At 38.8% G+C, this 27,625-nt stretch overlaps 1 protein-coding gene across 2 annotated transcripts in view; it reads left to right on the top strand.

The window, feature by feature from the left end:
- DISP1 (dispatched RND transporter family member 1) overlaps positions 1 to 27,625 on the top strand; it is an 85,858-nt gene that overhangs the window by 41,617 nt on the left and 16,616 nt on the right. For both annotated transcript variants that reach the window (XM_053938847.1, XM_053938848.1), the window contains exon 2: positions 12,514 to 13,035. In XM_053938847.1, coding sequence (XP_053794822.1) covers positions 12,514 to 13,035 — 522 coding nt within the window. The remainder of the gene's footprint in view (positions 1 to 12,513; positions 13,036 to 27,625) is intronic.

Raw genomic sequence — 27,625 nt, 5'->3', positions numbered from 1 at the left:
CTTGTATGTCATAAAAATCAGCCTTCACATTTAAAATATCAGGATCTCAATGAAAAAAAAGTAAGGGAAATGCTGCCAGTGACTTGTTTTGTCTGGGGGAAGAGGCAAGGCTCTAAAATGACATAATCATACTTCGAGAGCTTTTAAAAAAAATCAATAAAGGCCAAAAAAATCAATAAAGGAAATAGTTTAGAATCAGGCTGTATTTGTTTGCAGATTCATACTGAACTAACTTTTTCATTACACTAGGGACTGAGAGGACATTGTTCTAGGCACTTCATGGACAATGAAAAACCCTCTTTGCCCCCAGAAATTTATTTCTGTGCTTTGACTTTCAGTGTTATTTAAGCTGATGTGGCCTTAAATATCCCGTTTCCAGCATATTAAAAAGAATGTGTTTGTATCTGGTTTATTGAAAGTAGTGTGTGGAGTTTAAACTTTGCAAATCCAAGCCAGATGTCCTTTGCATATCTTAACCCCAAACAACCAAAACAAACAAACAAACCAAAGCCCAAAAAACAACCACAATCAATAGAGCATGAGCAGTGAGCATGTCTTAACTTTTCCCGTCACTAGTGCTGGAGAAAGACTGCTTTGCAAGGTTTAAAGATTTCTCAGCCTTTTTCCAGGTTATCAATTATGAAAGATTTTGTGATAAAGTCTGGATGAGTGGAAGCTAGAGAAGGACAGTCAATTTACTTCATGTCCTCTATTGATCAGACAATATTTTATCTCTGTGGAGGCAAGCAGTCTGTAAGTGGAGGACTCTACTTACTCTGCCATAGGTATATGATGATATTGAATCAATTTTGCTTATAGTACAACCTGTAATTATAAGAAGGTCTGTCTTCTATACTTCAAGGGGAAGAAAACAGTGTGTAGAAGAATACCAGTGTAAGAGGATATAGATTTTAATACCTTGAATTTCAGTCACTGCCTTTTCTTCATCCTGTATCTCAAGTAAATAAACCTACAGATTGAAGTGCCAGATTTCCGTTGCTGGATGCTTTTGTTTTTATATTTTGCAATATTTCCTTTCATCTCTGAATGGGTAAAAGAGGTTGTAAATTTACTCCAATGTTCAGAGGCTTCCAAATGCCAATACTGAGAGTTTTCAACTTCATTTCCTTACGGACACAGGCATTCTCTTTTCAGGTTCAGTTTATGCTTAGGAGCAGACAGCTCACATTTGCATGGCTGCAGTCTCAGATAGGTCACTTTGTGTCTTTGCTTCATATTTCTGGACCCAAGAACACTTGGGAACACCGTGTAGGCTCTTGGATCTCTCTGCAGGTTGTCAGGTGTGAGGATCAGTGGCAGTCTAGACCTTGTAATCTCTGATGGATCAAGCTGACTCAGCCCCAATAACTTCTCAGTGCAGTGCTGGCATGTTCCAAGTGCTGCTAGAAGCTGGAAGTTCCTGGTCTGTGCCCCATGTGCCTCTGAGTAATTAAAGTAGGTGCTGCTGCTACCTTAGTATTGCCTCAAGTGTTGCATGGAAATATACTTTAGTATGAAAAGTAGTAAATGAATGGTTGGTTCCTACCATATTTTTTGTGCTATGTTGTTTATTTTAAAAGGCATTTGGTAAAATGCCTACTGTGAGTACTGTGCTATGGCATCTAAAAGGCAACAGAGACTTTTGCATCCAAGAAAAAAAATCCCACCAGTCAGGAAATTCTGTAGGTGGATAGGAATTGTAATAAAAATTCAATGTAGCTGTAATAAAATATGTGCAGAGTACATGTGCCACGTGCAGAACTCATTTTGTCATTTTAACCTCTAATTGGCTCTTTTATTCCATATTCCCTTTTTCTCTCCAGTTCATTAGCAATTCATCAGAATTCCTACAGCACCTCTTGTGTCCTCTGTCTGGCTTTCATGGATTTTGGAAGCCTCTGCACTTTTTTTTCCTGAGCACTTGCCGAGTCCTTAATCACCCATTTATTCCCAGAACATGCAAGACTTCCACCAGCTCTCTTATTAATGTTCAATGCTCAAAGTCTTTCAGCTTCTTCTGGATCTCTCTTTGGAAGAGTGACACTGTGACAAGAAGAATCTGTGATTAATGTCATATTAAGCTCAGAGAGGCAGGTGAAGGCATCCCGCCAGGAAAAGGTACAAGGTGTAGCTGCACCTCCTGTGGTGGAAGGGTGGCAGCTTGGTCACAGCTCTTGATCATGGGCAGCCAGAGGTCAGAGAAGTGGCTGGCACTCGATGGCATTGCCCAATGTCTTCAGTTTAGGAGAGGCTATGAAAGGGTCATGGCCAAGTACTGCAGCTCTTTGTATCTTGTTTGAAGAGAGAGAATGCTCAAACTTCATGCATTACAGCACTCTGTCAGTCCTGCTTTGTAAATAGAAGCTTCAGTTTTTAGGCTCATTTTCTTACACTGACTACAGCTCTGAGTCTCTACCATGGTTATCTTCATAACCTTTTTCCTAAGTATTGTATATAGAAGTCTGGGAACTGTATTAGTCTTTTTACTACTACTTGATTTTATAAGTGAAGTATACTGCGAATAATGTTATTTTAAAATCTCAATTTAAAAAACCACCTTATGATAGAAAAATAGAGAAAGCATCACTTATGATGACTAAGTTAGAGTTTTTCTTTGACTAAACAATCAAAGTATTTGTAAAATATATTGGCAGATCCATATACCTGTGGGCAGAACTTCTGATGCTTTGAGGATCATTTTGAATTATACCAAGGCTGAATTAGTAGTGCAGATGTCCTCCAGATTCCCTGCATAGATGCATTTCCAGGCAGTGAATAGCACAGTTTATAGGATAAACTCCGTTATCTTCTCGAGGCTTCCACAGATCAAATCTGACATTCCTGATCTGCCTTGAATCACTCTAAGTTCTTACATCCTTTTTCACTGGACCTGCATTCCATATGGTATAGGGCTCAGTTGTATTTTTTAATTACTTGCAAACAAAGGAGTCAGCATTTGTCTGCTATTGCTGGAGATGAATGGTGGGATAAGTAGCAACATTAGAAGTGATGCACAAGGGGATGTTAAAAAGGATGGATGATGGAATTGTCCAAACCAGGAATATGTTGGTGGGACTTGGGGCAACCAAGGTTTTGCAAGGCCTAAGTGTAGCATGGGGAAAAGGTTTCTCAGCACTTAGTGTTGAGTTTGGTTTTCAGATACTATAAGGGCAATAATCTACTACAAGGCTGTAATCCAAATATATGATACGCTATTTAAATCCCATTTTGACAAATACTTTTATTAAGCGTATCTCTGAACATGCATTATACTGTCACCCTTGGGAACAAAGTATCTGCATTAAATTTATGTGCTAAGAAACTTAACACTATTTTCCGCAGTACATATACTCTAAGAGTTTTAGTAGACTGTAATCTTTCAGATTTTTATAGTCCTTTTCCTCCTAGATATAAAAGCAGTGAGCAAATATTATGTGCCTCTTGTCATTTCTTTGAGGTGGTTAGCAAATACAAGGGACACAGTATCCGCAGTGAACCGATACACATTATACATATAGATATGTTTTATGTTTTTCAAAAATACATGGAGTTGTGTGACTTTGGGAAAGTAACTTTGAGATTATTCTGCTGCTTCCAGGTTACATTATGTGTTTCAGATATTCAGAAAGTCAATACTGTATTGCCATCCTACTTTTATTTTGAATTATGGTTGAGTTACCTGCTTTGTAGTAGTGCTGTTTTGATCAATAAATAGAATTGAGCAAAATACATTTCTTACATAAAATCTGTCCTAGAGCATTAACACTGAGTGGTTCTAACTTGGATGGAAAGCAAGTTTTCTATTAGAGAATCCATTAATGTTAGAAAAATGTTCTAGATAGGATGCTGATGGTGTGGGGGAGGTGGAGATGGCAGCTGATGCCAGTGAAGTTTCCCAGTTGAAGCTCAGTGAGAAAGTCAAGGAAGACAGGTTTAACAAAAAGTTTCCTCTTAGAAGTGGGGAAGCAGCACCACCTGTTAAAGACCAGATCCAATTAGCAGGAAGAGCTGCCTTCTGTAAAAACTTGTATCTCAATTGGAATGCGTAATTCTAAGGTCACACTAAGGGAAATTGAGCTTCAGTGATTGAGATTTAACCTTTGGTTAAATCTTTTGCTTTACAAAGAGTAAAGGTGTTTATAGATGAGCAATTACTTTTGCTCAAACCAGTTCAACTTGACCCTGAAATCAGAGTTTCTGTATTTCAATAGAAAGTAAGGAGAGCACTTCTAAAAGCCAGTCAGACACCTGTAAATCACCATCTACTTTGGATTTACAGGGACTGATTTACAAGATCTGCCTCAGGAAGATGCCAATTCTGAGATACCCAGAGCTGAGGAAAAACCAGGAGTCAGCTCCCAAAATACAAGGCTTGTGAGCACCTGGGCTTTTGTAGTTAGTTTGAACATGATGATCTGGTATACCACAGAATATGGTTTATAGCACTTCCTCTGGTAGGATTTTAAGCTCCTCATTTACCTCTGCTAAGTGATCAAGTACCACGTTCCCCACATTAATACCTAGAATTGAGGATTTAACTATCTCCAGACTTCAATAATCTCTATTTTTTCATTTTGAGTTGTGAACCAGGAAATTTTCTGGTTTTCTGCATTAATAGTCTGTAATAATTACATTTGTATTTATAAAGTCTTCCGAAAATTTGTTATCTGAGATGTATGTAGAAATGAACTGCCAAGACCCTCAAGTACTCCTGTGTAGAAGCTTTTTTAGGTACAAATATTGTAAAATCTGGTGGGGGTAAAGGCCCTTAAATCCCAGTAGGTATTTTGTTGCTGGAGACCTGTTGGAGATTCGTAGCCACACACCAAAATTTGGCCTGACAACCAGAGGATGAAGTAAGAGCTTGCTGGGGGGACTAGCCCTTCCCAGGAGCTAATGAGAGCTGAAGTGAGTTTGAAAAGCACTCCAAATGAGCCCCGGAGCTGTTTTCAGTCTCCCGCCTTCCTCGGCTCTTTCCCTTTGCAGCAGCCGGTGCCAAGGCAGTTCCACTCACGCTCTCCACGTGGAGAGGCTGGCGCGGAGCCCGCGGGTCGCGCAGCCCCTGTGGGCGCGGGCAGGTGAAGCGGCAGCGCTCGGCTCGGCCCCGCGCCCCAAACCCGAACCCGAGCGAGGGGGCGGGGAGCGGCACGGGGCTCCCGCAGCAGCAGCAGGAGCAGGGAGGAGCCGCCGGGCGCTGCCAGAGCCCGGACCTGCCGCGGGGAGGGGCGGCCGCGGCTCCCGGCGCTCCCCGCTCGGGGCCAGTGTTGGGGCGAGCGGAGCAGCGGCTGCGGAGAGAGCGGGCGCGGAGCCGGGGGATACCTGGATCGAGACCGGCCTGCCGCCTCCTTCCTGCCCATCTGCCCCGATTTGCGGCTGGTGAGTGGCGAGAAATGCGTCCCGTTGGGTCGCTTCGGACCTGGCCGTGCCTTCAGAAAGCGCGGGGATGGAGATTTAACTCAGTGCGTTTATTTACACTGCAAAGCTACTTTGTAATGCAGGCGGGCTCCTGGGATTGTGAGAGACTTTTCAGCTGGGTACAAATGCCGGAGAGTTTAGCACAGGACCCTGCCAGCGCTGAAGAGCCTGGTGAGAAAGCAAACGCCCCCCCCCACCGCGACTGGAGATGCGGCTTTTGGGCAGATGCGCTGTGATAAAAATGATGTACCAGGTTTATCATTTGACCTTCAGAGCACGGCTCAGCAAATGGGAGACTTTAAACCCACTCACGCTTTGGGAATGAAGCGGGGCGGGGGGGGGGGGAAACCCAACAACTCCCATGTTTAGTTTTCAAAGAAAATTATTGCTGGACTGATAGTGTAAAAGTGCTTTGCTGTGTTTTCTGTAGCCAAGTGCAAAGAATGCTCTGTGTTTATCAAAAAGGTGTGACTGCCAGTGTGTACCTGCCTCATGTGCCCTGATGTCTCACTGGGTCTTTGCCTTCTTTAATGTACTGTAGAGGGAGATTATATTACTGCTCCTGTTAAAATCGTAAGAAAAATGTTAATATTAGTACCAATTCTTGTTACTATGTTACTGTGTTCAAACATAGCCTTTAAATTTGGACAGAAAAAAAAGTCTTATTCTAAGCAGATGGTGGAGAAGTTTCTTAACCTGTTATGTAACATTTATATAGCCAGGATGATGGTAGGTATAGCTGGGGCCATACCTTAAAGTGTTGCTTTTGTGTCCCTTTACAGCTGTAATAATTTCAATGTTAGTCCCACAGCATGATGAAGTAAAAACCTGTGGAACTTTCAATGCAAGTAACTCTTCTTACAGCCAGAAAGAGACATATTTTGGTTTCTTCCCATTCTGTGTAAGCAGGATTAAAGCTATTTTGGATCAGAATATTTGCGACTGCAAAAATTTTCAAGTCTTTCACATGGTAATGGAAAGTCAGTAAGTTGTATAAATAAGATTTAGTACGATGACAGTATGGCAGTTGTAAACAATGTTTGGGGTTTTTTTAACAGCTTTCTGGGCTCTTAAACTATGCTGAGGTGTACACCTGCTTTCCAAAACTATGCACATTTTTTTTCTTGAAGTAGTGTGGTTCCAATAATTTCTGCTTCTAGCTGTATCTCATTCCAAAACTCAGAGTATTTGAAGCTTTTTGGACTTCAATACATTTTCTTCCATTTCCCTACATAGATATGCTTTTTTTTTTTTTAATTAAAACTTTAGAATTATACAAAACTTCTGGAAGAGAATTCAGAGCTCCTTGTTGCTTCTATCTATAGTCTAATTATATCTATTGTAAATTTTGATTTTGAAAAGACTTTGTAGTTAAAGCACTGACTTTCTGTAGTCAAAGCCCTGCAAATGATTTCTGGAGATGGTCGTCTCTTGTTTTGCTCTCTGTGCCAGGAGAAGTAACTTTAGCTTAAAAGCAAAATCTGTTTCTGAGGGTCTGAAGAACCCTGGTTTTCCCATCCTTTGCAGTCTTTTCACAGCTCACTCACTCCATAGCTGTCGCTGGTGAGTCCATTCCTGTGCCAGCTTGGCAACACTGTTTCCCAGTGTGTCCATCTCTACATGAGCTGATGTGCTGGCATGATGACATCTGGGAACTCCCTGTCACAGGAATTGCGGTTCCCAAGCCAGTCTGCGACACAGGAAATGAACTCATGGAGTCTCAGGTTCAGGACAGGACAGCTTCTAAGCCTCACAAACCGTGGAGGGGGATGGCAGGGACAGCTGGCTCTCAGAACACTTGGAGGAGGGGAAATTTCCCCTCCACAAACTTCTTCTGCTTCGTAATTGTCTGCTAACTACTGCCTCATGAAACAAGGACTTAGATTGCTGAAAATCTGCTTGTTAATAGGGTGACATTAGTTGAGAACATGGGTATTTATAAACTGTGCAGAAAACACACTGATCATAATGGCATTTCGCAAAAATAGGAGCTGTGTTGTACCAATTCTCTAAGTGAAATAGCTGCATTAATAAATATATCAGGTAAGCTTGCTCGTTGATGAAATGAGAATTTGAGACTTCCTGAACCTGAAATGCATATATTTAATATACTTGAAATACCTGGGGGGAAAAAAGGAGAGCACAGGGATGGCTTGCTCTGGGAAGTGCCTGTATTTTGTACAGAGAAAGCTTTTCAGGGAAGAGGTAGGGGTTAACAAGTGAAATGGAAGAGCAAGAATCCAGGTATTGAGAGAAACCAAGCACCACGTATGATAGCATTGGAGTAAGACCTGGAGAATTTAAAAAATGTCTAGCTGGGAGCCAAAATGGAGATCAACAACCATAAAACATTAAAAGGCAGTTTGACTTGCTAAAGATCATTGCAGTGATAGATAAGTAGACATCTCCCATGAAGCCCAGTATCAAACACCAGGCACCACCTGTTACTTCTCTGAGCACTGAGAAAAAGCAAAGATACAAAGAATTCTGGTAATGTGAAGGAGGAGCAAACCCTCCTTTAGAGTGGCTGTGCACTGGCAGATGAAGGCTGGAGTGGATTTAACTTGCGTTTACAAACTGTAAGACTATTGGCCACATTGGAAAACTTCAGTATCTTAAAGGACTGCAAGGCCATTATGGTGTTTCATCTGGAAAGAGCCTTACCAGGTAGCACTGGGATTGTTAAATGTTGCTTATTTTAGAAATACACTGCTTCTAGAGTCCAGTTGGTTTAGATGAATTTTAACATTAAAAAATGTTTCTGTTACTTTGCACATCATGTTTATCTCAGAACTATGATGCTTTGTAGCTGACAGATCTGCAAACTCCATAAAGCCTAGGCTGGTTCAGCTGGCTGAGTGGTGCAATGATGACTACAGCCAAAAAGCTTTAGATAACTTTGAAATGAAATTTGAATTTTGTCCTACTTTAAATGAAAATCTGTAGTCTTAAAACAGTTTAGTTTTGGTTTTTTGCAAGTTACAGATTTTGGGTATTTTTTTTCTTATATGGTTAAAACAACCCTCAACTTGGCTGTTCTCTGTTGTCTTCTAAAAATCTATAAATTATCTGTACTAATATATTAGGTTATACTAAATTTCCACTACGTCATTCCCTCTTGGATTTGCACTTCTATCACTCCCAATTGTAGGCATTCTGAGTCCAGATGGGATTTGTTGAACCAATGTTTTTTTAAGTCTGGTTGGGGTTTTTTGGTTGTATTTTTTCTTTTTAAGAAACTTAAGGAAAAAATTCTTTCAGTTGCAGCCAAAGGAACAGGTGAACTTAATCCAAGTTTTAAAAGAACATGCTAGTTGGGGAGCCCCAATCCCACGTAGTTGGTGTGGTACAGCATTACTTTATTTCCTGGAGGCTTGCAGTGCTTGTCTGCTGGGTGAGCTGTGTTCACTGTTAGCTCCACAAATGATAGATGGATTACTCCATAAAACTGTTATGAAAGAACATTGCCACATGGTACATTCCAGATATGATGCTCTTCCAAGAGTTGTTTTGAACTGCGTGGCTCAAGTCCTTTCTGAGCAGTTACTGCTATCAGGAGTGCAGTAATTAAAGACAAATCTGGTTTTCTTGCTTTAGCAGTCCAGCTGGCATAATTTCTAAAGAGATGATCATGTTTAAAATACCTTGTGTCCAGCTAGAGATGTGCAATGTATTAAACATGTAGATTAACACTTTTTCTAATTGTATTTAATCTTCTATTAAGTAGGGCTGTCTGCATTACAACCTGTATTTTCTACCACCTCGTTATTCAGACTACCTGTCCACTGCTTCAAAGCTTTCAGGTGTAAAGTTTTATAAGTCTGAAACTCCCCCCCCCCTTTAATGGACAATGCCAGGTCCTAAAACAGTCTGAGGAGTGCAGCAAAAATAAACGTCAACATTGAAAGACTTCAGAATTCTCAAAGACTGAATTTTCAAAGATTCCTGTTTTTAGATTTTTTTTTTCATGGTCAGCATGTTCTTAGATTTCCCATCCCATGTCATATTAAAAATCTTACTATGCTTTTACTTGTCACATCTTAATTGGCTTATTTATTCATCCTCTGAAGAAAAGACTTTCAGTTAACTATTTCATTGGGCCGTTGTTACATATTTCTAAGTTCCCAGTCACTGCAATTATGGTAGAGGAGACAAAATGCCATGGAGAGTTAAGAATATAATGTACGAATATTTTTTGGTGTGACAGCTGCAGGTGAAGTTTTGCTATCAGTGGATTTACAGCCACTTCTGTAGAGAGGGACACAAATGAAGTACCGTAGTAGGGAATTTGTAATCCCCTCAGAATATAGTGAAACAAAACTCAGATGACATTAGCCTGGTCAAATTCAGTGACTCAAAGTAGAAAAGTTACCAAACCAAATGAAAATGTACAGCCCAGCTCACATTGTAGAGAATTGGTTTGAGTCCCAGTTCTTCATAGCTGTGACTGAATAAAATATTTCATCAGATGGCTACCTTAGCATGCAAAGTAGTCTTGCTTTAATGTGTCATTGAAAGAACTTCAAGGCAAGCAGGTGCTTCCATTGCCTCTCTAAAAGACTCCATAAAAATGAACAGTACTCAAGAGTTCCTCAAGGCTTAGGAAAAAAGAATGAATTGGCTCTACCTGTTAAAATTTTAATGTTTGAAAGGGTTAATGAATTGCTTATTATAGGAGAACAAAGGCATAATTATATGTTGGGGTACTGATGATCTTTTCTTCAAATTTAGTAGTTCTAAAACATTTCTGAACAAAAGGTACACAGGTAGCTATTACATCTGTGGAAAATAAAGCATTTCTCTTTGATCATATTTAATGGAGGCTGCTGAGCTGTGTGGACAAAAGTTACAATTGCCGTGTCAGTGTTCTCAAGGGGCACAGATACACTGAGGGGCCAAGCCCGTGTGTCTGTGCTGGGGTTGTCCAGCTGCTGCGGGCACAAGGTTGGGCATCTGTGTTTGGCACAGAGATGTGTGGTTTCCTTCATGAAGTGGTTGAAAACAGCTACTAAAAATTAATGTTGCAAGTGTCCTGTGTTTAAAGCAAAAGGACATGTGTCTGTCTTCCTGAAATAGCAGATACTTGCAGTCTCTCTGTCCCTTTATTCAGTTACTACAGTAGACAGTAACTTTGATCAGTGTACAGCAGTTTCAAGTGGTAATATGGATGGATCCAACTAACTTAGAAACAAATGGAACAGCATCACTGTGCAACATCTCTCTTATGTGAGTGAATGTAAAAATAAGCAGCCAGAAATTCCAAAAATGTTGCCAGACACCTGGAGAGGAGCTTTCTCTGCCTCAATGTCCAGCTCTCATTGTGTCCACTGAGGTTTGACATTGCCTGCAGTGCGAGAGAAAACCAGACTGCTGAAACCCAGTGGAATTTCACATAACTAATATATCTCTTCAGACCAAACTGAAGTTTAGCCAGCCCCTTGAATTTGCTCTCTGTGCTCAGCAGAAAGTCCTCCTTGGGCTTGACTTTCCTGGGCTAGGGGAGGGGGTACCCAGCAGGAATGTGTGGAATTGAAGGCTGGAAAAAATTGCTTGTCAAGCAGCATATTCTCCTGTTCTGAGTGGGTATCTAAATGAAAGTGATTTCCCAGGGCATCTGGCTCTGCACATGATCTACAACAAATAGCAGAGGATTAATTTTCGTTTCAGAAGTGGAGGATTTAGCTCTGTCTCAGGGAGATGCTACACAGGGGGCTGCCAGGGGGAGCATTCCAGTCGGCAAAGCACTTTGCTTAGAATTAGCATTCAGGCAATTAAATAGCTCAGCTGGCTGGGCAGGCTTAGCTCTCTGAGCACTCAGCAAAGGTATCAGGAAAGAAAATGAGTTAGAAACTTCCTTGCTTATCTGCCTTAATCTATGTGTGTTGTGTCTCTGTGCAAAGTTCAGTGTCTGTAATGCAAGCCTTGCAATTTGGACTTGCAGTGCTGTTAATTAAATTCAGTATTAAAAAGTCAAAGCAGTTGTAATTAACTGATTCTGTTTTTTTAGCAAGTGTTGATTTATCCTTCTAAGTAGCACATAATTAGTGTTTTCCATCCTCTTTTTCCTGCTCCCTCCCCCAGGCTCATGTAAATTGGGTAGCAAACTCTTATCTGAGTGTGGTGTTTGACCTTTCATGTTATTTATCAAAATAATGATCTCCAATTTACCTTTTTATCTTACTAAAACAAAGTTATAGTTAAGATGGGAAAAATTGGCTGCTGTAAGCACATCACACAAGTTTTGATCTTGAGCTGTGGTCACTTCTACAATGTTAATAGTTCTCATTTACCTACATATTGCCTGAAAATCCTTTGGAGAAAATCTTTTAATATCCTTTATTTACAACACGTTACATTATGCACTGCCTTTAGAGTACATGTCGCTGAGAAGCAAGAGCTTCTCATTCAGCAGTAATTCAATCCTGGGATTATTTTTTTGTCAACTTGAGAAAAACTTGTGGTTGTATTCTATCTTTTTAGTATTCATAGCAGTTAATTTTGAGCTTCTGCTAAAGACCTAGTCTACTATTCAGAACATTTGCTATGTCTGCTGAAATGGCTTGATTTATTCAAATAAGGCATTTCGAAATTTTTTTACAAACATGAATATGCTTCATTTTTAATAGAAATTGGAAAAGACGTTACTGAAACCAGCACAAATATTGGTTATTAAATAATCTCTATTGTGTGGGCTTGTCTCCTGCAGGTTTTCAAAGCACACAGGTAAATTGCAGTGCAAGGTGTGGATGATGACACCATTTCTACCAAAATCTGTTTTTATAAATAGTGGCTATGGCTTAGTATGATGTTGTTCTGTGCATCTCAACCATTACTTGTTAGCTGTTACACAAACACTGACAAATCTCTATTCATTTGACTTATAACTTGGTGTAATCACCGAAAATTGACATAACTTCACTCTTAACATTTTGTTGAACAAATTTAGGTGCTTTAAAACATTCCTGGCAGTGTGCGTGGCTCCTTTCCCTGTTTCCCTGTGTTGCAAAAGGTGAAGCTCAGAACAGAGTTTTACTCATGTTAATCTAAAGTTAATTTTGAGCTGCAGCTCTCTAAACTATGCTTTATTTGTTTCTTCAGGAACATCACGTGTCCACTGAGAACTTGGAGCATGGCTATGAGCAGCACCAGTGACTCTGTGGTCCTGAGCAATGGCAGCATCTTGTCAAACGCTGCTGTTGTTGCAGTGAATGACGGCGACATCACGGTCCAACAACTCCCATCCAAGGAAACACCAAGAACAAAACCAAGTCCAAATGGCTGCCTACAACTAAATGGTACAATCAAACCATCCTTTCTGCCTTTAGACAACCAAAGAACTCAGCAGATGTTGTCGCAATGCTGCCACCCATACCATCATTCTTTAAGTAGCCATAATAGCAAGCAGGAATGTCATTCAGTGGTTGGCAGCTCAGCACCATCTCCTATGACCTCGTGCTGCATGCAGCCACACACTGAGTACTCAGCCTCTATTTGCCAAAAACACACCCCTGTCTATCAGCCTGCCTGCTGTCTTCAGCCCTCCCCATCCTTCTGCCTTCACCATCAGTGGCCTGACCATTTCCAGCATCAGCCTGTGCAGCAACACATAGCCAGGATAAGGTAAGCAGGTTGCATTATTTCTTAGTTCTCAGGGTGACTAATCTTTCCCAGAACTATTTTGTTTTCTTACAAAAGCAGAAGACCTGAAAGGAAGATGAACCAAATTTCTTTCCTAGTGATTTTACAGATGAATTTCTGATGCGTTACCAAGTTATTATTTCCATGAGAAACAAAGTCAGGAGATTTATTTTGCTGGGCTCCATGAATATTCCTGAAGTGAATTAGTTCTCTCTTGGGAGAAAAAAACCAGTTTTTTTCTTTCTTCCTGGGGATTGTTTGGAAGCTCATTAGCTCTTTTAGAAGACACAGGGTACACCTCTATTGTGTAAAACAAACCAGTACAGAGATAGCTAAGAATACACTGAAAGATCTGGTATGGCTGCATAGTCCAATCAAAACACATATTTCCTTTAAAAGATGCATTGAAAAATACTTTCAACAATTCTATTCTCAAATGTGCAGGGTGTTTTTTTCTTTGTCAGGTCAGCTGGTTCAGTGGTTGCCCTCATGTCTTGTCAGTGTAGGTTATCTGTTAAACTTCAAATTGTGATTGGATTGAGAAATTTGGGATCTTTCCAGGTTTTAGTCCTTTCTGTTCTCCATTTCATAAGAACCTGCCTCTTTGTATTTGTTAGCTTTGGAGTTCCAGAGCTTCAGGGAGCAAAAAAAACACAAGAAAAATCTACAACCTCCTTGTCCTGGGCAAAATCAGCCAATCTAAGAGGCAATTTCTAAAAGGCAAATTCCCATTAAAGGAAGACACTTTGAAGCTTTTAAGCAAGGTTATTATTTTTTCTGAGTTGCAGTTGGGCTAAAAGGGGTGGATTTTCATGGGAGCATTGAAAACTACCCTTCTCCCTGTTCTCCAACATCTGCACCCTTATTCAAGAACTTGGAGCTATAAGTGTTTTTCAGTCAGTTACAATGATTTTGTCTTGATGAAATATATGAGCTAATTTTAAATTCCTAAAAATATCAGACTGGGAAAAACATGTAATGTGGAAAAACTCAAAGTGAATAAAGCTTTTTTTCTCCTAAGGTAAAAGCAAACGAAAATAGGGATGATAATACAGAGCGCAAATCAGCTTTCTCCTGCCAGTTATTCCACTTACAAATGGAAAAAATCTTAGTTGTCAGATCTGCTTACAATCAGAGATGTTTTTTCCACCCCATACTTGTTTAAATGTCAAGCAAAGATGTTGTATAATTTTGTATGCAAAGGTATGCAGGAAGTTGAACTATTGTAGGATCAGTCGTACTTTTCAAACTGTCAGAATGGTTGCACTGATTTCACTGTTTCTGTCCCTGTGCAGCGGGGTTGTTAAACTTCATCTGTATTCCATAGTCATGAGGAAGGGGACAAATGCCATCCATAGTCTGGGTTTCTGGTTTTAGTCTAGAAATAAAAAGAGTGAAAATTTCTTCTGCATATGGTAAAATAATGTTTTCTGTCACGCTTCACAGATACAAAAACTGTTTGAACTGCTCTGATTGGGCTCTTGAGCCAAGACACTGGTTTTTCATCTTCCTTGCCATACCATACACTTCTACAAAAATGTACAGAAATTACGAATAATGATTTATGATAAATGGTTTGTCTTACTGCTAGCAGTCAAAACAAAGATGGAATCCAACCTTTAAAGCACCTATACTTATTGAACAAGCTCTATCTGTTAGCATACCCTGCATATCCCTATCAAATGATTGCTGGATTGCTTCCAGGCCTTTTCACTCTGTAAACTGCCCATGGCTGCATTAATGGACAGTGTATACTGATCTGGCTATCACTTAGCATGGAACCAAAGACTTCTTTTCTCTCTTTTCTCTCTTCATACTCAACAAGATATGTCTAAATACCATAGTCTGTCATTGCATTATGAAGTTATCACCCAGAGAGGCCACTGTCAATGTAGACATGTTGGGAGATGGTAAAAACTGGGAGCAACTGGATGCAGCCTTGCAGGTGGATGGATGTGCACTGAGGAAGAAGCAAACTGCCTCATTTGTAGCTCCTTGGCAGTGCTAAAAAGAAGACGTAATAAATTTGTATTTATGTTTTATGTGCTCGGGTCACTTCCTGTAAACAGAAGAATAACACTTAGGTGTGTGATATTTCAATGTGATCATTGTTCAACACTCTTAATTTTATTGCAGTTTGAGCTTATAATCTGCACAGCAGCTTCTTCTCTTCTAGTCTATTTTTATTACAAGGTTCATTGGAAATCATCCAGCTTTATGAAATGTGCATGTTTTAACAGGGTTATTTAAAATGCAGGTTCTCATACAATACATTAGTTAAATTCAGTATGTAGTCAAACTAGGCTTAATTTAGCTTCTTTCTATTTTTAAAAAGTGCATTCAAATATTGTTATAATTTTAAGAAGGGAGAAAAGTTGTGATTAGATAGAGGAGGGTGAGCACTCTTTGCAGACTGTATCACTGATGCTTACAGCTCTGGGCAGGTAACCAATTGTTTCAGCACAACAGGTTTTGTCAGGTTTTGAAGCCCAAGGCTTAACATTTGTCAGTGACCTAATATTAAAGGAATGTGGCTCTGGTATATCATTGCAGATTGGAGTGAGTAAAGACAGATTGAAATAATGCCACACTTGTCCTATCCTCTTAAAGCTGGCTGGATCTGGAGTTTTGTAGAGGGTTCAGCTTTGAAGTTTAACTAAATTACATGGAAACATCATCTATCCACTGAATCTTGAGAGTCTGGACAACTGTTAAATTTTTTAGGTCGGTGAAAACATTCTGTAGCATAAAAGAAAGTATTTTTAGTGGTTGGTGTTTTGCAGCCTGATTGTGGTAAAAAATTCTTTTGGAAGAGTAGGTAAAAGTCAACATTTGGTCATAATAATTCTGATGATTTTTAGATGTTTTTCTGAGGTTGGAAGATCTTGAGTAAAGTTTCTTGTGTTATTTTGTGTGCATATTTAAGAAATAGCTCATGTAAACATGTTCATACCTCTTTTTTTCAGTGGCCATAATATCTTGACCACACAAACACTCCCTGGGAAATTCTAGCCATCTCTCCATATCACAATGCCGTTTTCTGGGGGTTTGATTTGCTTTCTAACCATTTCTAAATTTACCTGTGTACAAGCATGTCACATTTAATTCTCTTCAGTACTGTTGGATGATTTTTTTGTTCCCCTACCCTGCCACTGTGGAGAGCTCGTGCTGAAGTATCCCTTTTTGTTGGAATGCGCTTATGCATCTCAAGAAACTTGGGGGCTTAGACCTACTGGAAGATACGTAGTTGCTGCCACCTGCTTCTGCAATCATCAGCAGCCTTCAGCAGGGTGGGGTAGAAGTGGGGAAAACCAACCAAGTAAGGCTGTGAAAGAAGCATGAAGATTGATCCATAAGGACTGGAAGCACTGAGTTAGGAGTCCCTAGGGAAAAGTAAAACTGTGCAGCCCAGTAGCATGCTTGGTGGGATGAAAGGAGGGTAAAATAAATAGTGAACAGTTGCATAGTTCTCTAGGAGAGCTAAATAATACCATTTTAAAAAAACCAGAAAACTCTTACAATCTTTCCTGGTATTTTTCAAAACCTCTTCTTCATATAGGAAGGCATGCATATCAATGGGAGTGGCAGAGGAAGGATGTGCAGAGATCAGTCAGGAAGTCATCTCAGGATTGTGGAAGGCATGGAATAACAGTGGTGGTATTTCTGGTACCAAACTGGATTGCTTCCTTCAGATGTTTATGAGAAGTTTTTAGTGGGAAAACACCAGTTAAAAGCTACCTGTGTGCTTGTTAATCTTCATGTCAATTCTGCTGGAATCTCTTTAGTTATAAAATTTAGAAAGCTTAGGTCTGCGGACTCAGAGACAAAAGGTAGGACAGAAGAAGTCAGCTGTGAAGGAACTGCTTGTGCTGCTGCTAAGGAAAATGCTCCAGACTGTCAGTGTGTGTAGTGCTTGCACTTTCACAGTATCAAAACCAATAAATTCAAACAAGCACTCTTGGCTCAGGGTGAGCCTGCTTTGCTTCACCCACTGTTATTTACTTTTTTAGACTATACTGTTAATGCTTTTGACTAAAGCAGACAAGTAAGGAAAACTGTTCTGAAAAGCATCTGAATTATCTGTGGTAAAAAAATAACCAGGCTGAAAGGATATATGGGATGATCTCCCCATGATCACACAATCATCTCAAGCTGAAGCAGGAAAATAAAATCTGTTTAAAGTCCCACAGAATACTTACTTCGGCTAAAATTTAAGAATTGCTTCTCATCCCCCACCAGCCTACTTTGGAGGTTTTAGCTCCCAAAGCTTAGTTAGTTTAAATTGCTAGATTTAAAGCTTTTGCTTGTTAGACCAATTTATATTCTAAGGAGGGCAAAAGACAGCATCCGGAAACTGGTAAAGCATCCAGACTTATTGTACATCTTGCTTTCAGTTCGATTTAAACCTTCTTTTGAAGTGTTTTGCCATTGCAGATTTATGTGTTGGTTCTGGGACTCTGGGTTCTGCTGTGTCTCAGAGTTCTGTGCCACACACTGTTCAAACAGTACTGCAGACATACGTAAATACTTACACTTCATTTAATACTTTAAAATGAAGCTCTGTAGAAATGAAAAAGCTGTGAAGTGAGGATAGAACACTACAGCTGCCTCTTACCCATTTTAGATTTTTCCTTCTAGTTATTTGGCATAAAGATTAGAACCAGAAAAAAAAATCTCCTGTTTTTTCAAAAAGCAAGGGAATGTTTGCTAAATACCAATCTTAATAATGAGACTTTGTTATGAAACAGTTCCCTGCTTGATTCCAGGAAAAGGATAATGGTTATCTAGTACATTCGGCATGGCTTGCAGAGCTGATTTTGCTTATACATATGTATAAAATATTTTCAAATATCCTCATTTCAGCAACATGAAGTATTCACAAAATGTTTTTCACAGAGCTTTTTTAACAACCTATCCTCTTTTGAAAGCTGTTAACTTCTGCTTTATTTGATGCATTAAAAGATATTTTAGTTTTCACTTTTTATATGAATGGTATACTAATGTATTTTGTACAAAATACATGTGCATATAATAATTTGAAAATTAATAAAGGAGCCTTTCTGCCTTCCCCTAGGATGATTAAACATAGGAATCTTTAATAAGAAACCTTTAGGTCAGGTTTCTGGAAGTGGGATTTCTGAAATGTTTTATCAACCTTTAGCAACTAAAAAGCAAAAGCTGTGACCATCATTTCATTCAGTGTTCAGGGCGTTGCAAATCTTTTGGTTCATGCTATAGATCAGGAGTTCCTGAAACAATACAAATTATGGCTCTGTTCTCATTTAAGCCATTTATTCTCTGCCAAAACAGGAGTTCTCCTTATTATGAAGCATTAACAACCCAATAGCATACTTGGGATTTTGATGTAGTTAAGAAAAAAGAAAAGGAATGTGAAGCTGTCTCATGCATCCATATGAGTCCAAATGTGGGATTCTCTGTTGAGCATGTGTGGAAAAGTAGGTTTTCCCTGTGACCAAATTAACTGGGTTTTTTTTCTTTCTTTGAAATAATTTTTCATGTCAGTTTAATTTGAGCTGTGCTTCTTCATTTTCATCTTGCATGATCTCTGAGTGTGATACCTTGAGTTTTATTCTGGTTTTATTAATTCATTTACTCTTCCCATGATATATATATTGTGCATTGTTGGCTGTGCAAACAACTTGCCACACTTTCTGGAACTGAAAGCAAAGGGCTGACACACAGAAACCAGAATACAAATAAAAAATGCCATTTATAATTTGGTGGCTGACCAAATTAAAAATAGCATGGCTAAGAAAGTATTAAGTGCACTTTAAAAAACCCTGTCATTCTGGGCTATCCAGGGAATTTTTGCAGGCTTTGTAATTGTACTAATTAAACATTAGTGTTTGTCTAGACTTTGGAATAAGCAATTTTGCCATAGGAAGGTGGTGCTTGGTGCTTTGGTCTGAGTGCAGCTGAGGACCAGCCTGGCTGTATTTGGCCGTGCAGGTTCTGCTCCTTTGGGAATTCAGGTCCCGTGTGTGCTTGAAGATGAATTTCCTGTGCCCTTTATCCCTCACCTTTCCCTGAACAACAGAAGAGCTCACTCATAACTAGCAATCTGCTGGGCCTTTGAACTGCTGTCCTTAAAAGATGTAAAGCTGATAATGGGAGGGAAACAATAAAAAGAATATGGCTCCTTTCTTTTGTACTAAATAGACTGGAAAACCAGCATCAGCTGTGCTCTTTCTGGAAAAGGACTAATTGGTGAGGGGTTTGAGATGACTTCTAAAGCTGAGCATTTATGTACACTTAGAAAAAACCCACAATGTCCAAAATTATGTCAGTTTGTTGAAATGTTTTGACGATGTATAGTTGTTTTCATGTACTTTTAATTTAGCAGGAGATTGTAGTAAGGTTCAAATGTGAATAAGACAACACCAGACAACAAACAAAACAGTTTAAACTGTGCATGACCAATGACCTGATTTTCATCACTCTTTAAGAAATAGATTTTGAAAGATTTGCATATTCCTACATATGCAAAAGTTTTGAGTCTTCCTTCTGATGGGGGAAAGTGCAGAATGATCAACATCATCTTTAGAAAGCTCTTTATGAGTTAGCATCATTGTTTCTGTCTCTCCTTCCAAAATCACTTGTTCTTCCTCTCTGATATTTCAGTGTTGTCTTCATCTCCTAGTGAATAATAATTAATGTACATGCTTTTAATTGGTCAGTGGTGCTTGAAAAACAAAACACAGTGCAAGAGGGAAATACAGAGGGTACCTGAGCAATTTGGCATTGATTTTGCTACACAAAAATTGCAGTGAGATTCTACTGAATAAAGAAATCTCTTAAAGCCTGGAGTATCAGTGCAAAATAGAAATGAGATGGTACTCCTGACAGATCAGTGGAGGTAAGGGAAGTTACAGATAGAAATCCTGCTGATATTTCAGAGACCTTAGTCTCACTATTGGCAAATTAGGGAGTGTTTCCATTCTTTTCTAGTAAAATCATAAATAGATTTATGTACTGAGCAGGAAAAGCTTATTTGCATCACTTCTGACACTTCTCCCATATTTTCTAGCATGTTAATAGGATACCTTGCCTCAAAATTCTTATGTTACATTTCCAGTTTGTAGGATGTTTAGTTTGTTCTGTCAAATGGATGAACTTTTGCAAACATTTTGCTGAACAACTTTGATTGTGTTAAATCTGTTTTATAGTCTGTTCAACCCTAGAGCACTTTTGTGGGGTCTTAGCTACAATACTGGAAACCTTAAATGTTCAGTAAATATTTCCTTTTTTTTGCTTGCTTGTTACTGAGCATACAAAACAAATTTCATGTCAGGAGATCCAGAAGATAATGTTACATTATATATGTACAAGTTTTCATTAGCATTAGCAAAAGCTAGAGAGCCTTCTTTATGCAATTACATATTAAATCCTTTTAAATATGTTAATTGTGTTGAATAGGCATTTGTTTTATATCACTTAAAAGTTACGGCATTCTAAATGACTTCACAGATACTGGAACAGGAGTTCAACACTGAAGAGAAATACTTGAGTAAATTTAGAACAACGGTCTTAAGTAACAGTATTTTCATTTGCTGCAAGAGATGATATATGCAGAAAGATAAACTATTGTTTGTCCCCACAGTTAGATGAATAATTTGGAGAAATTGTAAGTGCTTTTAGTCTATCTTTAGAAAAGCTCTCTGGCCAAAGGAGGTTTTCTGAGAGCCAAACTGAATCCCTGGTGACTTACAATCACAAAGTCTTATATCTGCACAGGAAGGAAGACTAAAGCATGTACCAGTTGAGGTGTGATTTATGACACTCCAAGTCTCCCTACTCCAGAGCCAAACTTCCATGTGCTTAATGTCAGTCTTTAATACATATAGGAACATGTACTTCGGTCTGTGTGGACAGATACCATCATAAAAATAGGCACTCTTGGACATTTTCATTCTTGTTGGTGTCATGAGATGGGGGTTTTCTTCTGTGTATGTTGTGATTCCTTGGGTCATGTTAATTTCCTGTCTGTCAGAGAAATACAAGATGTGGCCATGACCTTGCATTGCTCCATTCAACTGGGAAGTGTAATAAAAACAGCTTTGAAATAAAATATTTCTTAGGAAGGGACTTTTTGCCAGTAAAAATGTTGAAAACTACTCTAGTCACCATTTAAATCCCAGAACATATATATTAATTTCACTGTAATTACCAAGAAAAGAGAAAAGACTAATGGTTTTAGACTTGTGAAGGATCTTGAAATAATATTAGTCTGCTCCAAATTAGCTGTTGGCTTGTTTTCAAATAATGATTCATGGTAGTATTTTACTAAGCTTTTTTTTTTTTTATTCTCTTTAATAGTTCAGAACTTTTGTTTCGTTTGCCAGGCAGTGTGCTCTACGTGGTCCCGCCTTCAGTGCTTCAAAAGTTTAAGGAACATATATATAGCTTCAATTAAACCTTTTGAAGAAGTATATACTTTAAATTGTGTATAAATTTTGCCATTTAAAGCAGGGAGAATCCAGTTGAAGTATGCTTGATGGCAGTCTTCTTATTGACAATTTTGGAGTAGTGTTTAAAAGTGGCTATGCTTATTGGAGAAAAGTTTAGGGAAAGAAGAATATAAGAAAAGTGTTTGGAGGGTCTGTATGACTTGGCTCCTTCATATGCTCTCAGATTTTCCTACAGAGAAGATGATTTAATTCATTTTCAAGACAAGTGAACCAAGTAGATGCTATAAAGGAAAAGAGCCAGCTTTCCTAGTGGTTGATAATATTTAGTCAGTTGTTGAAGATGAAAGAGGACATTAGAAGTCAGTATTGCAAAAATGGATTTCCAAGGAGCCTTAAACTCAAGACTTGGTCAGTAAATCCCGGGCTCTTATGTGGATACCATCCCTATGGAGCAGTGAGGAAAAGAAGAAGGGGGGGGAAAAACCCAACAATCCCCCCAGCCTTGGGAGATTATTATAATAGGATCATTTTCGTTTCTAATCACCTGTATGTTACAAATTTATAGATGCTTTAATTTTAGCATATAATGAGTTATACAGGGTTAGAATAAAATAAACTATTTCAGTTGGAAGGGACCTGCAAGGATCACCTGACCCAACTGCCTGAGCCGTTCAGGGCTGACCCAGTTAAAGCATTTTGTTAGGGGCATTGTCCAAATGCCTCTTGAACACTGACAGGACTGGGACATCAGCACCTTCCTGAGAAGGTCTGGTCAGGTGTTTGACCAACTTCTAGATAAAGAAATGTCCAGTCTAAATGTCCCCTGGCTCAGCTTTGAACCAATCCTGCATGTCCCAGTACTGGATCCCATGGAGAAGAGATCACCTCTCCACTTCCCTTCCTCAAGAAGCTGTAGAGAGCAATAAGGTCGCTGCTCAGCTTCCTTTTCTCCGAATTAGACAAGTCCAAAGTCCTCAACCCATCTTCTTAGGACATTCCTCCCAGTACTGTTACTAAACTTGCAAATGAAAAGACACACATTTAGGATGTCAATAGGATTGCAGTGACCTTTTCCCATCTCTGGTGCCTTGATGAAAACATATTTCTCTGTTGTACTCTGGCATGAGCCAGAGGTTTGTCCATGGGAGATTTCATAACTTCCTGTTACTTTTGCAGAGTAGGTTAATATAGGTTAATAAAGTTTAATATTGATTTCATAGCAGAAATGGAGTGAGTGAAATGCTGGCTTAGTTAAGTATATAGGATTTGCCCCACTCCATGGGGTTTTATCCAGTGGGCATGCTGTGGGTCAGTAAAGCTTACACTTCTATGCTGAATTTAAATCAGTAAGAGCAAGAATCACTCAGACAATGATTCTATTGTTAACACCTTCCTTACAGTAGCTTTCCTCACAGAAAGGCCATCTTATTTGCTCCTATTCGCTGTGAGAATAGAGCAGATGCTCAGTTAGAATTGAGGAGGTAGGTAAGAGCACAACAAGAAAAGCAGATAGGAACTTTTATAAAGCTTGATGTCTCAACTGTAAAAATGTGAATTGACATCTGTAGTACAGTTGCCAAATAGCATATTGATTTTTGGTCTGCTAAGTTGCGTTTTGCTTAATTTTAAGCAAAAGAACAGTCATATGTACAACATTAAGAAAAGCTGCAACATTGACATTTTGCACATTTTAATGGGATGAAATAGCAGTTAATTTCAGATCATTTCACTGTGATAATCTAGACATTAAAAAATATCCTTTTGGATTATTCCGTGATATTTTATGTGGGGGAAAAAACCCATGAAAATTAGTTGCATTCTTCTTGGCTTTAATAAAACCTTATAAAAGCAACTTACCAGAAACAGAATTCTCTGTCTCCTCTATGACATCATTTTGCTGTGGGTTGTCCTATTCCTTAGAGATGTAAACAAGTAAAGCTAAGTGCAGACCAATACAATGAGCACTGCATGTTTAAAAAACATCTAGATAGAATTCATGATAAAAATAATGGAAAACTGCTCATCATAGCAAAAAGATTAAATTGGGAGGCTGATAAAAACTTTTTTGGCAACTTAATCTGTTGGATTTGTTGTCTGAGTGATTGCTAAAATGATAAAGCACATAGGTGTTATATCTGATATAACAGCAAAAGCTAGTTTGATATTTAGGAGCAATTCAGATTGTTCTCTTGGGTCAATGACATTCTGAAAACATGAGGATTTTCTTCCTGTGAAGGGATTTAGTTTGTATTGTATGTTCTGATGGAGAATGTACAATGTGATGCATATCTCATTCTATCCTGCAGGGATTTAGCTTATCCAGGAGTATAATAATGACCAAAAGCTATGTTTTATCACTTATGGTAACCAGATCTACCAACAAAGGGAATAGTTTCCCTCTGGCAAAGTAAAGCATTGAGGTTAAACACCTCATAATCCTTGGACAGAAGAGTCTTTCATTTCAGTAAATACAGCTATTTATTGCAATGTACCATTTTTGCCTCCAGTGAATCTTTAAGTGAAAAGCAAGAGTGCAAAATGAATTTGTTACCCTGCGTAGGGCCAGGAGTTGGACTTCAGTGATCCTCATGGGTTCCTTCCATCTCAGGATATTCTGTGATTCTCTATTGAGTAAATCTTGTTATGATAAATACCAGTAAACTGTACATTTATTTTAAAAATTTTGTGCAGTTCAGCACCAAAATGACGGTGCTGGACATCCAGTCTCAACATCTGCTCATGGTGAAATAGATATTAATTGCAGCTAAGTGAAATGGCATAAATCGGAAGTCAAATGTTTAGCCAGGGCAATATCCAGAATTGTAATAGGAATTTTAGGTAATGTTTGGATAAGTTAGTACAAAGATATGATTTGGAATGTGTTGATGCTTTTTAACTGACTCAAAAAAAAAAAAAAAAACCCAACTCACATCACTGTCTGTGTAAGCAGGAATTTCCTATTTAAAATCATATTCATATATTTTCCAAAGTCTTAGGCTATCAATAGCCTTAAGACTTTTTTAAAATGATGGGTACTTCACAACAGCTAGAAGACTCTTCAAAGTATGCTTCAAAACACAGCCTGTTTCCCTGATTTTCTGTTTCATGGCTACATTCTGCAGGGTTTCTTGCACCCACTAAAGAAGCAGCAAGCATTGATTCCTTGGGGTGTGAGGCCAAGGGGTTGCTTGCATTGATACCTTTCTCGCAACTGAGGTTTGTGAAGAAACCCTGAAAAAGAATGCCTTGGAATATCTAGATACTTTTATTGTCCTCTGACACTTTCAGGTTTGTATTTCCCTGAAATGCATTAGATTAATCAAACACGCTGCATATTAAGTAAATCAGCCATAGTGTAACTATTAAGTCCCATGCTGAGGAACATGTTTTTAAATATTGTCTTGTGCTGTGTGACGTCCAAGTGACATGAAGGTTGTGAACTAAATTTAATAATACATAGGATTTCCAAGAGCTTGTTTTCCAGTGTGATACTTGAAATTAGGACCAAACTCCCCTCTCTGATGTACCCTCTTAACTTCCATGAGAAAACTCATTCAGTGCAGTAATCAAAAGGAGGCTTTGGCTTCCCTGGGAACCCAGTGTCAGGATGTTGCCATGTGGCACAGCATGTTCCCCTCCAGGAAGCTCAAGCATTGGTCACTGTCTTTCTCAGATTGAAAAATATGTAAAGCAATCATATTTTTTATGCCCCTATTCGAGTAGGTTTGTACACAAAGGAACAAATGATTCCTACTACCTCACTGTTCAAAATACTGGTAATAACACTGAGGTTAAGTGCTTATTTAGGCTGGAAAGATGATTAATTAGAGCTATAGAAGTCCAGTCCAAAGCTGATCAAATCCTCCTGATACTCAATTATTTCCTAGAGTAAACTTGCTGGTATTACAGCAGACACCATTCCTCCTTTTCAGGATGTTATACAGAAGGATGCTGGGCATCCAAAATACATTTCATACTGAGAAACATCTGGGGGTTCTAACCAATCTATTTCTCTTTATGTGTTTTTTAATTGTGTGATGTTCAGACGAAACTTGCCACTAGGAAAGGACAGGACGAAGCAAAGAATGTGTTGAGCAGGGGCTGAAACTCCCAGTAAGTGGTGCTAAAACAGAGCCTGACCTTTTCTTCCTCTTTCCTTTTTCCTCTCTTCGTACAAAGTGTTTATTAGATTTTATCAGTGACTGCAGTTTGTACAGTAACTTGGTTGTGCTGGTCTTGTCACCAGCAACTGTGACTGTCACTTTCTGCTATCAGACTTAGGAGAACTGAGTACAAAGGTAATTTAATACACAGATCAACTTGCCTTTTGTCCCAGCAAAAGAGTGGAATTCACCACTTCTTTCTCATGAAAACTGATGAGGACTCTTTTGTCCACACTTTTTTTGGAGGCTGATGGTGTTATTTAAACTGGCTCAATGAAAGTATAATACTTCAAAAATTAGATACAGCGACATTAATTAAGTGGGAAAGATCTGGTTTTGCCATGCATTTCTGTATTTTAGAGCATAACTAAAGAATTTTAGGGCATCGTTTTCAGGGATAACTTTTCCTATTGACCAATATAATAGAGTCATCACAACAGCTGCAAGGGATTGGTTACACTGCTGGAATTCACCCGAGTGTACCCAGGTTTTTTCAATGCATGCTTTTCAAAACAAAACAGTTTGATAGCAGGTGTGACCTTTAACCCTCCCTAACTTTGAAGAACTTAATCATCATCATTTGTTCAGCACTGAATATATTTTGCAGGTGGAGGAAACAGAGGGAAATGTAGTTTGGTTTTGATGGGACTGGGGGATGATGAGGAATGACTGTGTTGGTATTTTACCCACTTTGTGTAAACCAAATTAGGCAAATTCAATTTTAAAGTAGCCCCCATACAGAAGAAAACCGTTTTATCTGCTAATATAAAGTGGAATTATCATAGAAACCTTCATACAAGTCAGCATAAATACAAAGCTTGTATCAATCATTGTTGGGTGGCTCTGCTTATGCCAAAGCACTGTCTGATACTATTATTACTCATGGCAGAGCACATTATGGCACAGACAAAACCAAATGACTGAATATATATGGAAATTCAGATCTTTACAAATGAAAGCTAGAAATAAATGTTTGAATCACCTTACTAACAGTAAATATGTCTGTTTATATTTCTCTCTCATCTCTCATCAAACCCAGGAGTCTATGCTGCAGTTAAAAAAAATTGTTACTCCCAACACTGTGGCTTTGCTCCCTTTTCCATACAGTTGTGAAGGCACATTCAGTGTGTGCTCTGCCTTGGTGCAACTTCATGAAAGGGAAAGGGACTGTCTATTTAAGCATTTCTCTTCATCCAGAGTCCTGTTACTGCTCACTTTAGATTCAAGTTGAGTGAGTTCTGACTTCAGTACCTGGTTTCTGATCCTCCAGTCTAACCTGAGTTGGGAAAAGTTGGTTTTGTGGTTGAGGCTGTAGATCAGACAACGAGCAGTTGCCCAAGCCTGCCACTACTTCTTTTCAGCCTTGAGGAATTTACTGTTCAAAGTAACTTCAGAACTCAGTTCAGTTGGGTTTCTCTACATTCTGGCTGCTGGTGAGTCTGTTGTAGTGCTACCAGCAGCTCTTAGCATCAATTGGAAAATTTGGTTTGTTCTTTACCTCTGGAAGTCAGATTTGTGCACCTAGTCAAAAGGTTGGTGACACTTCTTAAATTTAATATTTTGTGGCTGCATTAAGCCAGGAATCTTTGTCTATACCTTTCCTTAATCCTTGAGTTACTCTGTAACTGCAGATTGGTTATTCTGCTTTTCTCCAACTGCCTCGTGTAGTTCCTTGTTCTTACTACTTTGAAGAACAGCAAATTTCATTTCTATGTAGTGGATTAAGGTTTTCTGAAAATCTCTGAGGATTCTGAAGTTTGAACTGTTTATCAGTGTGTGAAAGTATATAAATGTATACTTTCGGCAACCTCAGTGTGAGGTTACTAAGTGATCTATTTTATGCAAGTACCTGCTTCTTAACTCAGTGATTTCTGTACTTTTTAAAAAAATTAATATTAAATGTGTCCTTGGTGGTAAAACAAATCCATAACTTAACTGAAGCCGTTGTATGGTTACAGCTTCAGAATGATTTTATGTCAC

The sequence above is a fragment of the Vidua chalybeata genome, chromosome 3 (assembly GCF_026979565.1).
Source record: "Vidua chalybeata isolate OUT-0048 chromosome 3, bVidCha1 merged haplotype, whole genome shotgun sequence".
NCBI classification, from domain to species: Eukaryota; Metazoa; Chordata; class Aves; order Passeriformes; family Viduidae; genus Vidua; species Vidua chalybeata.
The sequence above is the reverse complement of the archived record's forward strand: the minus strand, read 5'-3'. Positions and strand labels throughout refer to the sequence as shown.